Raw genomic sequence first — 12,762 nt, 5'->3', positions numbered from 1 at the left:
CCCCGTTCTTAATATGTCACACACACAACTACTTTGATAAAACTAACTCACTGCGAGTGAATCACTTATTTGATGGTTTGTAGACATTTTCAAGTCCGTCATGTACAGAGTAGTCATTTTAAGTGTAGTTGGTGACTTTTGCATGGTTATTTTGTGGCTACTAGTGTACCATCCTTGTTATTTGTTTTATCATGTTATATATGCCTAAGAGTGTGGTTGATAAATCTGAAGTTTAGAACCTAGTGTGACAACCATGCCGGTCGGTATAGTATTTTGTAAGGAGGAAGGCAGCTCACATCTAGAATTAGATGATTTAGGCTACTTCCCACACACACTGGCATTTTATCAAACCTAAAACATGCATCGTCATTACTGTGGTGATGACCGTTGTGCATATTTACCTGAATCTTAATATTTAGGCTCGTGATGCATTAGATCAACAACAAACAAAAAAGATCGGCGGCGACGCCTCACTTGGAGTGGCCCCCATCCTTGGGCTAAATGGTGCGGTCTGGTCTGGTTTGTGTGTCATGGAAAAACAGGCCACTGTTGCATTGCACTGTGGCCCAGGGGCCAGTGGCAGTCCACATGACTGGATTGGTTCATGTCAAGTATTTATGTCACAGGGGGAAATACTTTTTCGACCTCAGCATAGTCCATATGGTTATCCTCAACTTTATGGTAATGCGAAAAGAGTGTGTTGGAGTGCTATACAAGGTGTATCGGACGTGTAGAATTTCCAAAAGATAATTGTATTGGGGATTACTAGCCTGTACTTAATCATTCATACAGTAACTGTTCAGTTCTCATGGACCACTGTCCAAAACCTACAAGACATCATATCTGTTATGTCATTTAATTTAATTCAGTTGCAGCAAGGCAACACACACGTGCTTCATTTCATAACTAATGGAAGACTGCGTATGCCATTCACGCAAGAGAGAATCTGCTCAGGGTAATCCAGCATGAACTATCATAATGCTGTAACACTGCAGCTTTAAGGGAGAATTCTGCCCTAACAATCCCATAATCAGAACACGAGATAATACGACAGAAATGACTCATTAATTGAATAGTCTGGGGCTAGAATTTACTGTAAGCTACAGTACATGATTAATGCATATTATTGGCAAAGCCTTGTTTTGGACAGGTGCTTGAGTGATGGCTAGTAGGCCATTTGATTTCATAGTGTGACGTTCAAAGTTGGTGCTGGTATCTATAGGCCTGATGTATTTTTGTCTCATCTGCTGCTCAAATGGTTAGGGAAAGTTACGTGTGGTACAGTAGTGTTCCACAAACAGCCCACTGCTTCGATGTCCTGCATCATCATTGTCACCATTGTGCAGCTAGGTGAAGGGGAAGGAGCAGGTGAAATCCTGACTTCCAATAGGTTTTTAGAATTTTTTTGTGTCCATTTTCTTAGCGAAGCATCAGTAGTGCACCAGCGCAGCCACTTATCGGTTCCTAGCTGTTCACGATTGATCCCTCTTTGCTTTCTGATGCAGTGGCCCGGAATGTGATGTTATTTCATTACTGAGGCAGAAGAGACGAGCTGGGTCCCAGCCCTGGGGGCATCTCTCTCTCCCTGACTTGGACAGGACCACAGTACGTGATAACAGCTGAATGGTTCATGCAGGCTAGCTCAGTCAGTTGCCTATGGTAACTCCTGCTGGAGCGTGGAACAGACAGAGACTCTGGACTCTGGAGAAAGGAGTGAAGGAGTGAACATCCAGTAGAACTGGTGAAAGGGTCAGTTCGGAGAGAGAGAGGAGGAGAGGAGAGGAGAGGAAAACGAGGGCTGTTTCAAGGCCTGTCTTTAGCTATGGACCCAAATATGGACCCAGAAGACAATGAACTTGGAGTGTTCACCGTCATTCAGTGAGTAGATAATTCAAGTCCTAGTACGCAGTTCTGTATTGTACTTTTGTAATGAACTTGCTGAATATTGGTTTGATTACATAACATTTTTATAATTTGGAATTTTAAAACATCAGTGTTAGTAATCAATGAATGCTGTATAGGATTCATTTCAGGATTGTGGATTTAGGATTGTGGATTAACCATAAATCCACTTCTGGTTGAAATTATTTGCATTAAACATGTCACATCAATGTTGTAAGTCTTTTTAGTCTACCAATGCCAATGTTTAATGTAACAACTGAGGATAAGATGTATATTGTATACATGTAATTTCTCTCTAAATGTGATTAGATTGGACTATGTGTGGATGCTGGGTATTAGTTTGGCGATGACACAGTAATTGGCCATGTGATGATTGTACTTTCCACTGATGTTATGTAAATAGCTTGTATTGACAGATGGAACCTCCAAACCCAAACACGCTTTACCCAGCATAGGATGGAATAATATTGGTCTGTGCCTCAAAGTTTTGGGGGAATTTTGGTTTATCCCTCTTTGAAGAATTCCACTGTACTGTAAATAATGTAATTGCCATACGTACTGTACTATGTGACCTTATCTTGGATTAGCAGGGTGTTAACCTCTTTTAACGTGAGCGTTCAACTTCTTAAGGTGTTTTACTAAAACTGATCAACTGAATCAAAATCCATTTTGACTTATTCTGTGATCTCAGCCAGGTTTCACTCCACTTCTAATTCCAATTAGTCACACTGGTGAATATTCATGGAACATGCCATTAAAATGTTGAGCTTCCTGCTTACACTGTTTAATTCAGTGAATAAATCCCCAGTGGCATGGGGATAATGAGGATGGCACAACTAGATCACAGACACACAAACAGATTGGCTAGGTTAAAGCACTGATGTGGCACACATATAGGCAGGCAGGCAGCCAGCCAGCCAGGAAGGCAGATGAAAGCGCACACGCATACGCAGAATAAGATGGACACGGGGGCAGGGTGGTGTTAGTGGTCCATGTCAGAGTGCAGCTTGCTGTGACGGTTGCTGACACGTACATCTGGTTGAGGGCCAGGGGCCAGGTGAGGGCGAGAGGGCAGTCTACCACCACTGACAGATTAACCTTGTACTGTATCTCTGCTGTGGGCTCCAACAAACTAACATACTCAACATCACTGAGAAAACGCACCATGTACAAACAACCTATACTGTATATTTTCCTTCACAGTCTGATGCAGTATCGGTCTGAAATGTATATTTTGATATCTTGAATGGGAGGATATAAGTCTGAGTATGTGCTGCTGTCCTTAAATCACACTAAACACTAAACTATACACTACAGTGCCTTGCGAAAGTATTCGGCCCCCTTGAACTTTGCGACCTTTTGCCACATTTCAGGCTTCAAACATAAAGATATAAAACTGTATTTTTTTGTGAAGAATCAACAACAAGTGGGACACAATCATGAAGTGGAACGACATTTATTGGATATTTCAAACTTTTTTAACAAATCAAAAACTGAAAAATTGGGCGTGCAAAATTAGTCAGCCCCATTACTTTCAGTGCAGCAAACTCTCTCCAGGAGTTCAGTGAGGATCTCTGAATGATCCAATGTTGACTTAAATGACTAATGATGATAAATACAATCCACCTGTGTGTAATCAAGTCTCCGTATAAATGCACCTGCACTGTGATAGTCTCAGAGGTCCGTTAAAAGCGCAGAGAGCATCATGAAGAACAAGGAACACACCAGGCAGGTCCGAGATACTGTTGTGAAGAAGTTTAAAGCCGGATTTGGATACAAAAACATTTCCCAAGCTTTAAACATCCCAAGGAGCACTGTGCAAGCGATAATATTGAAATGGAAGGAGTATCAGACCACTGCAAATCTACCAAGACCTGGCCGTCCCTCTAAACTTTCAGCTCATACAAGGAGAAGACTGATCAGAGATGCAGCCAAGAGTCCCATGATCACTCTGGATGAACTGCAGAGATCTACAGCTGAGGTGGGAGACTCTGTCCATAGGACAACAATCAGTCGTATATTGCACAAATCTGGCCTTTATGGAAGAGTGGCAAGAAGAAAGTCATTTCTTAAAGATATCCACAAAAAGTGTTGTTTAAAGTTTGCCACAAGCCACCTGGGAGACACACCAAACATGTGGAAGAAGGTGCTCCGGTCAGATGAAACCAAAATTGAACTTTTTGGCAACAATGCAAAACGTTTAACCAGCTTCCCCTGAACACACATCCCCACTGTCAAACATGGTGGTGGCAGCATCATGGTTTGGGCCTGCTTTTCTTCAGCAGGGACAGGGAAGATGGTTAAAATTGATGGGAAGATGGATGGAGCCAAATACAGGACCATTCTGGAAGAAAACCTGATGGAGTCTGCAAAAGACCTGAGACTGGGACGGAGATTTGTCTTCCAACAAGACAATGATCCAAAACATAAAGCAAAATCTACAATGGAATGGTTCAAAAATAAACATATCCAGGTGTTAGAATGGCCAAGTCAAAGTCCAGACCTGAATCCAATCGAGAATCTGTGGAAAGAACTGAAAACTGCTGTTCACAAATGCTCTCCATCCAACCTCACTGAGCTCGAGCTGTTTTGCAAGGAGGAATGGGGAAAAAATGTCAGTCTCTCGATGTGCAAAACTGATAGAGACATACCCCAAGCGACTTACAGCTGTAATCGCAGCAAAAGGTGGCGCTTCAAAGTATTAACTTAAGGGGGCTGAATAATTTTGCACGCCCAATTTTTCAGTTTTTGATTTGTTAAAAATGTTTGAAATATCCAATAAATGTCGTTCCACTTCATGATTGTGTCCCACTTGTTGTTGATTCTTCACAAAAAAATACAGTTTTATATCTTTATGTTTGAAGCCTGAAATGTGGCAAAAGGTCACAAAGTTCAAGGGGGCCGAATACTTTCTCAAGGCACTGTATACTCCATAGCCTTCTGCTTATAGGTCTTTTAGCTTTCTTTGCGAGCAACTTGAGTTAAAGGTACAATACAGACATTTTTATCTCAATATCAAGTCATTTCTGGGTAACAACAATTTATTGTGATTGTGTCAATTAAAATTATCAAAATAAACAATAGCTTCTTAGCAGAGAGCAATTCCTCAAGCAATAATTTTGCTAGGACTACTCTGGGACTACTCTACTCTGGGAGTGGCTTGATTTGGAAAGTTAGCTGTTATTGACAGAGAGGTTTGGAACTCTCTTTCTTATTGGTCTATTAACTCATTTACCGCATGAATGCCAAACCCCCCTCCCACCAAAACAGGCTGAAATTTCAGGCGGTCTTTTCAAACAGCTCTCACACTAAAAGGGCATTATCATAGTTTTAACAATTTCACAGTATTATTTCAACCTCATAGTGTGGAGATGCATATAAAACACAGGGAAATCACGTTTTTGACTGCACTGGGCCTTTAAACTCTGGACTTGCAGAATTTAGCTAACCGCGGGTGAAATCAGTTTTTATAACGAGCTCAGTGATAGAGGCAGCTATGTTAGGAATCAGAGGGTGAGCTTTGATTGGTTCAAGGCCCGGGCCACAGTTTCCTTAGATGTCCTTCCTGTCTGACCTTAATATCCTCTGCCACTCCCGCTGGCCTCTAGGCAAGGCAGCAGCCCAAATGGACAAACAGCCCAGAATACGCCGAGTCTCTCTTTCTCCACCACAGCCATGGGACAAGCAGACTGTCAGATATTTTCCACTCACTGATCTGATCTGGGTGTACTAGATGCCTTGGCTGTTTGGCATTTAGGAGCATTGGGCCACTAACTGAAAGGTTGCTGGATCGAAATCCCTAGCCGACAAGGTAAAATCTGTCGTCCTGCCCTTGAGCAAGGCAATTAACCCTAATTGCTTCATGGTCACCATCAATAATGGCTAATCCCCTGGCTCTGACTCCACTCTCGACGATGTCTCAGGGGGAATGAAATACAGGTTACCCACTAGTACAGGTTACCCACTTGTACATACAAGGACTATATAAGCAGGACTATATAAGCACACCCTAATTAAATAAGAATACAATTATTACTATACATGATCTGCAACATATATGTTCATGTTTTGTAAGATGGTTATACTGTACCTCTATATTTCAGGCTGAGCCTCTTATGTGTGTGATGCTGAGCTTTACAGGTTGCTAGATTCTATTGACCAACCGTATGCAGATGGAGACCATATTTCCCCGTTTCCTTAATGGTTACTGATGAAGGTACAAAGTTGCAGAGAGTCAGCATTCCTGAGGCTCAAGGTCTCTACATGGTCAGTGGGGCATCAGGGATGAATGAGTCTGACTGATCAACCACGCTTCTGCCTCACTGCCTTAAAGAGAGCAGCCAAATCATGAATCTGAATAGAGTGGGAATGACAAGTTGCTTTATTGCACGGCTCACCAACAAAGGCACTCTAAGTCACTCTCTAGACGCTAACAAGCTGTGGCGTTTTAATATAGAATGGTTGCTGTGTGTCTGCAGGGAAATGGCTACAGATCATTGTTTTAAATGCCTTAGCCTGAGTATCCTAATATTATACTAAGAAATGTAAAACGCATTGTGTGTGTGATGATCACAGGAGAGAGAGTGTCTGAATAGATTGCCTTTATTACCGAGGAGAGAAGTCGGAGACAAGATGAGGCAGTATCAAGCCCCATATATCACAGACATCTTAATGATCTAAATTGCCTCTTGGTGCTTTTTGACAGAGAGACCTGGTCTCTAGACTGATTAATGAGGGGCGATTCTTCCTCAATTGGATAATAGACATTTGCTAATCTATCATTTGCATGTGAGACTGTAGAGTGGGCTGGCACTGGGGTAATTTGAGTGTGTTTGCAGGTGGCATTAGTTATGAAATAGGCTACATTCCTTTATATATTTCCTTTGTTTATATCCTCACATCCATCAACATGATTCCACAGACCATATTGAAAATGGCTTTGAAAAGCAATGCCTTTACGTGATGTAAAATATGTGTTTCAGTCTAGCAAAATGAAACATAGGAAACATTCAAACTCAAAATGTGAAAAAACAGGTTCTGAATATTTCAATGGCTATGAATCATAGGAGCGCCTCAGCCCTCCTCCCATCCCCGATCTTATCTGATCTTTAAAAAAAAAAAAATTGTACATAATGTTTCTTATTACTTAAAAGAGCTTCTGGACATCAGAACAGCAATCACTAACCTCAATTTAGACGAAGACTTCTACTTTAATGAGTCTTCGACGCAGGACATATTGCTCACTCCGGACCAGGCTCTATTCCCTCACACTTGGAAGAGAAAAAAGCCGTAATATCCTATGCTTCTCGGAGTCACGGCTGAACAAGGACATGGATAATATACAGTTAGCTGTATACAGAGCCACAGGTGACACAATCTCTATTGCACTGCACACTGCCCTTTCACACCGGGACAAAAGGAACACCTAAATGAGAATGCTGTTCATTGACGACAGCTCAGCATTCAACTCCACAGTGCCCTCTAAGCTCATCACCAAGCTAAGGACCCTGGGATTGAACACCTCCCTCTGTAACTGAATCTTGGACTTCCTGACGGGCCGCCTCCAGGTGGTGAGGGAAGGTAACAACACATCTGACAACACTGGGTTCCCCTCAGGGGTGTGTACTTAGTCCACTCCAGTACTCCCTGTTTACCCACAACTGCGTGGCAGCACACGACTCCAACACCATCATTAAATTTGCCGATGACACCGGTGGAACAGCTTGTAGGGTGGAGGTCAAAGATCTGGCACTCTGGTGCCAGGACAACAACCTCTTCCTCAATGTGGGCAATACAGGTTAAATAAGGTTCTTATCGTGGACTATAGGAAGTGGAGGACCAAAAATTATTTTTTTGTGGTTTGTATCACTTGTTTCACAACATGCCTACCACTTTGAAGATGCTAAATATTTTTTATTGTGAAACAAACAAGAAATAACACACAAAAAAATAGATAACAGAAGAGTGCATAAATAGACAGCCAACTATTCAGCTCCTTCAAGTTGAATGGGTTCAGCTGGTGTACAGCAATCTTTAAGTCTGGGATTTGACTAGGCCATTCCAAGATATTTAAATGTTTCCCCATAAACCACTCAAATGTTGTTTTATCAGTATGCTTAGGGTCATTGTCTTGCTGGAAGGTGAACCTCCATCCCAGTCTCAAATCTCTGGAAGACTGAAACAGGTTTCCCTCAAGAATTTCCCTGTATTTAGCGCCATCCATCATTCATTCAATTCTGACCAGTTTCCCAGTCCCTGCCAATGAAAAACATCCCCACAGCATGATGCTGCCACCACCATGCTTCACTGTGAGGATGGTGTTCTCGGGGTGTAGAGAGGTGTTTGGTTCGCACCAGACAGTGTTTTCCTTGATGGCCAAAAAGCTCAATTTTAGTCTCATCTGAGCAGAGTGATTTTCTAGATTTTTTTTCTCATTTTGTCTGTTATAGTTGAAGTGTACCTATGATGAAAATTACAGGCCTCTCTCATCTTTTTAAGTGGGAGAACTTCCATAATTGGTGGCTGACTAAATACTTTTTTGCCCCACTGTATACTGAGATCATGTAACACTTAGATTGCACACAGGTGGACTTTATTTAACACATTATGTGACTTCTGAAGGTAATTGGTTGCACCAGGTCTTATTTAGGGGCTTCATAGCAAAGGGGGTGAATACACATGCACGCACCACTTTTCCGTTTGTATAAAAAAATAATAATAATGTAACAAGTAATTTTTTTCATTTCCCTTTCACATGAAATCCAAATAAAAATCTATTTAAATTACAGGTTGTAATGCAACAAAATAGGAAAAATGCCAAGGGGGATGAATACTTTTGCAAGGCACTGTGTCATGGTTTGAACACCAATACAGTAAAGAAGAGGGCATGACCTTGCCTCTTCCCCCTCAGGAGGCTCAACATTTTTAGCATGGGCCCTCATATCCTCAAAAAGTTATTCCACTGCACCATTGGGAGCATCTTGATTGACTGCATCACCACTTGGTATGGCAACTGCTCGGCATCAGACTGAAAAGCACTACAATAAAGGAATAATAGTAGTGCGTATGGCCCAGTACATTAATGGGGCCGAACTCCCTGCCATCCAGGACCTCTATAGCAGGTGGTGTCAGAGGAAGGCCCTAAAACTTGTCAAAGACTCCAGCCACCAAAGTCATAGACTGTTCTCTCTGCTACCGCAATGCAAGTGGTGCCGGATTGCCAAGACTGGGACCAAAAGGTTACTGAACAGCTTCTACCCCTATTTACTCTCACACATACTACACTGACACACACACACACACACACTATAATAACGCTCACACACACAAAACACACACACATACACACGCACACATAAAAACTTTATCAATCTTTAACACTCTTCACACACACTGCTGTTATTCTGTTTATTATCTATCCTGATTGCATAGCCTATCCTGATTACCTCAACTACCTTGTGCCACTCGGTACTGGTATTCATTGTATATAGCCTCGTTACTGTTATTTTATTGATACTATTTCAAGGTTCTTTTTAAAATTTAAGTTGTTATATTTAAGCATTTCGCAGTTAAGTCTACACCTTTTGTATTCGGCGCATGTGACCAATGAAAATTTGATTTGATTTGAATAGGTTAGCTGCCCCGCATACCGCCATTTAACAAGCATTACAGCTCTGCGGTCTGTACAGAAAAAATACGATTCCAGTGGGATTTACAATAAAGGAAAAATGTCCTAGATGTTTTGACTGAAATAATGAAATCAATGTGTGTCCTCTCAAATGGCCATGTCAAGTTGTTTGGAGATGTGGTTATGTGAGCTGGTGTCGAGGGTGAATGGTGGAGACCTTAGCTATACAACCACTGAAGAAAAGGAAAGGGTCCTTTTCCCATCTCTGCCTGCAGATAGTCCTTCTGCTCCTCTATGGCCATGGTGTTGTACAGATCATCCCCCTCTCTCTCTCTCTTTCTCTCTCTCTTTCTCTCTCTCTCACTCTCTCTCTCTTTCTCTCTTTCTCTCTCCCCTTCCCCCCTTCCCCTCATCACCCTGCCACACCTCCTCTTTCCCTGCTGAGCAACACCCACGCTGCTGCTGTGATCTCTCCTCCTTCCTCCATACTTTCATTCTCAAAACACAACACATGATGGTGGGAATTGATGAGACTGCCCTTTGCAAAGGAGAGGAGGAATTCAAGGAACAGGCTCCATCCATCAGCAGTGATTTGTGTGCCCTACAACCCCAGCGTCCCCCCTACATCTCTCCCTCTCTCTTGCACTCTCTCTCTCTCCACTCTCACTTAGCCCCTCTCTCTCTCTCTCTTTCTCTCTCTCTCTCTCTCTCTGTGTGTGTCTCCCATCGCTCTCCCTCTCCCTCTCGCTGTGTCCCTTCAAAGCTGTTTTTACTGCACGGCCCCTGCACATCATTCCACTGCGTTGGAAATTAAATGAAGCTGGCTTAACGCAGCTGAACGGAGGCATGCTTTGAAGGATGTAGCCGGGTGAAGCGCCACTGCCAGATTCTTTTCCAGGGGCGGTGGATTTGTGCTGCTGAGGCGAGGACACAGCAATCACTCAGCCATGCAGAAGCCCTGACAAGAGAACTAATCTCTCCACCTGACTTGTGGAAGCTCCAGCTTTTTTCTCCCTGCATTATTTATCCCCAGTGCTAAAGACAGTGGCACAATGGAGCCAGCAACATGAAGTAGATGGTCGATTTGTAGTCTTGGACGGACTGACCATAGTCTGCTGCGCACATGGATGTGTTTAGCTTTGTGAAGATGGCAAAGCTGTCAGGGTGAGTCGGATGGATGCTGTTGAATTTGCCTGTCTGCTTCGATGCCACTTGTGTAATAGGTGGCGGTGTATACTTTACCCACATGATCTACAGAGAAACGTGGGATTTAACAAGCACCATTTAGAATGGAATCTGGTGTAATGGTTGTAGAAACGGCACATACTGTTCAAGGATTATTATAATGACAGTCCCGAGTGCTGTCGCATGCAATTCACATGAGAGAGAGCGAGAGCGAGAGCGAGAGAGAGAGAGAGAGAGAGAGAGTGAGACAGTGAGAGATAACGGAGAGTGATGTGGTTGAAGTGATGTGGTCCATGTGTCTAAACTTAATGAGGTGCTTTGTTCAGAATGTGAATATATGGTCAGGTTTTAATCTTGCATTACACTGACTCTGTTGCATATGTACTGGAGTGTTTATGGTGGGGTTTGTAGCATACGCACACACCCATGATTAAGTGGGTGTCAGCGACACTCAACTGAAAATCATATTTTGGTTGATGTTTAATTGGATGAATCATATAGTTGTCTTTTTTCAATGGAATATTAGATATTTATACAGGAGTGTTTATGAAGCTGTATTTTGTAATGATTCAATGGAAAATAATGACAAAGAGATATGATGATACTAATTAGACATGAGTGAATACTGTATAAGTGTATATTTAGCTAGAGGTTCTTGTGTTTCGTCAGCAGATTGAACTGAGGAAACATTTGTTAATGATTGCAATGACTTCAGTTGTGTGCTATGAGGCAGAAAGCTTGCCATGTTGTGTTATTTTAAGCCTACTATTTACATATACTGTTGTCAGCATCTAGCAGACAACAATTCAATATGATATGAAGTGTGTTCAGCCCCCAGGGGTGAGTTGTCAATCTATATTGTCAATGCTGTTGCATCTGATTAGGTTGCAGCTTGATCATGTCACCACATTACTTGCACATATGTCATTTACAAAACTCAACTACAGTGCCATGCAGTTATAACTAGGCTATACAGCATAACATGAGAGGAAAGGTGACTGGAATATGTCTGTCTGTCTGTATATTGTAAAGATTCTGAGCAAGATGAAAGGTCTCCCAGACAGACCGTTGCCTCTGTTGAATCTGGTTCAATCTGCAACACTGCTTGCTTGTCTATGGCTGTGACATCAGTTTATTATCGAACCTCATATCACATTAAATGTCCCATTTTCCTGATAAACAAACACTTGTGATGTCAAGTGTCTCAATGAAAGACTTATAAACTCAGCAGAAAAAGAAACGTCCTCTCACTGTCAACTGCGTTTATTTTCAGCAGACTTAACATGTGTACATATTTGTATGAACATAACAAGATTCAACAACTGAGACATAAACTGAACAAGTTCCACAGACATGTGACTAACAGAAATGGAATAATGTCTCCATGAACAAAGGGGGGGTCAAAATCAAATTTAACAGTCAGTATCTGGTGTTGCCAACAGCTGCATTAAGTACTGCAGTGCATTTCCTCCTCATGGACTGCACCAGATATGCCAGTTCTTGCCGTGAGATGTTACCCCACTCTTCCACCAAGGCACCTGCAAGTTCCTGGACATTTCTGGGGGGAATGGCCCTAGCCCTCACCCTCCGATCCAACAGGTCCCAGACGTGCTCAATAGGATTGAAATCAGGGCTCTTCGCTGGCCATGGCAAAACACTGACATTCCTGTCTTGTAGGAAATCATGCACAGAACGAGCAGTAGGGCTGGTGGCATTGTCATGCTGGAGGGACATGTCAGGATGAGGAAGGGTACCACATGAGGGAGGAGGATGTCTTCCCTGTAACGCACAGCGTTGAGATTGCCTGTAATGACAACAAGCTCAGTCCGATGATGTTGTGAGACACCGCCCCAGACCATGACGGACCCTCCACCTCCAAATCGATCCCGCTCCAGAGTACAAGCCTCGGAGTAACGCTCATTCCTTTGAGGATGAACGCGAATCCGACCATCACCCCTAGTGCGAAAAAAAACGTGACTTGTCAATGGAGAGCACTTTTTGCCAGCCCTGTCTGGTCCAGCAACGGTGGGTTTGTGCCCATAGGCGAC

The 12,762-nt window shown here is 42.7% G+C and overlaps 1 protein-coding gene across 6 annotated transcripts in view; it reads left to right on the top strand.

The window, feature by feature from the left end:
• Nucleotides 1-1,505: 1,505 nt before the first annotated feature.
• Nucleotides 1,506-12,762, top strand: part of LOC110501397 (FERM and PDZ domain-containing protein 4) — a 56,986-nt gene continuing 45,729 nt past the window's right edge. For 2 of the 6 annotated variants that reach the window (XM_036958741.2, XM_090215570.1), the window contains exon 1: nt 1,506-1,878. In XM_036958741.2, coding sequence (XP_036814636.2) covers nt 1,823-1,878 — 56 coding nt within the window. In that variant the 5' untranslated portion in view covers nt 1,506-1,822. Of the gene's footprint in view, nt 1,879-10,021; nt 10,694-12,762 lie in introns of those variants that run through there. The other 4 variants (XM_021578938.3, XM_090215571.1, XM_021578939.3 and 1 more) reach the window with 2 other exon arrangements.

The sequence above is a fragment of the Oncorhynchus mykiss genome, chromosome 22 (assembly GCF_057628025.1).
Source record: "Oncorhynchus mykiss isolate SJ-2025 chromosome 22, ASM5762802v1, whole genome shotgun sequence".
Lineage (NCBI taxonomy): Eukaryota > Metazoa > Chordata > Actinopteri > Salmoniformes > Salmonidae > Oncorhynchus > Oncorhynchus mykiss.
This window is presented reverse-complemented; position numbering and strand designations above follow the sequence as displayed.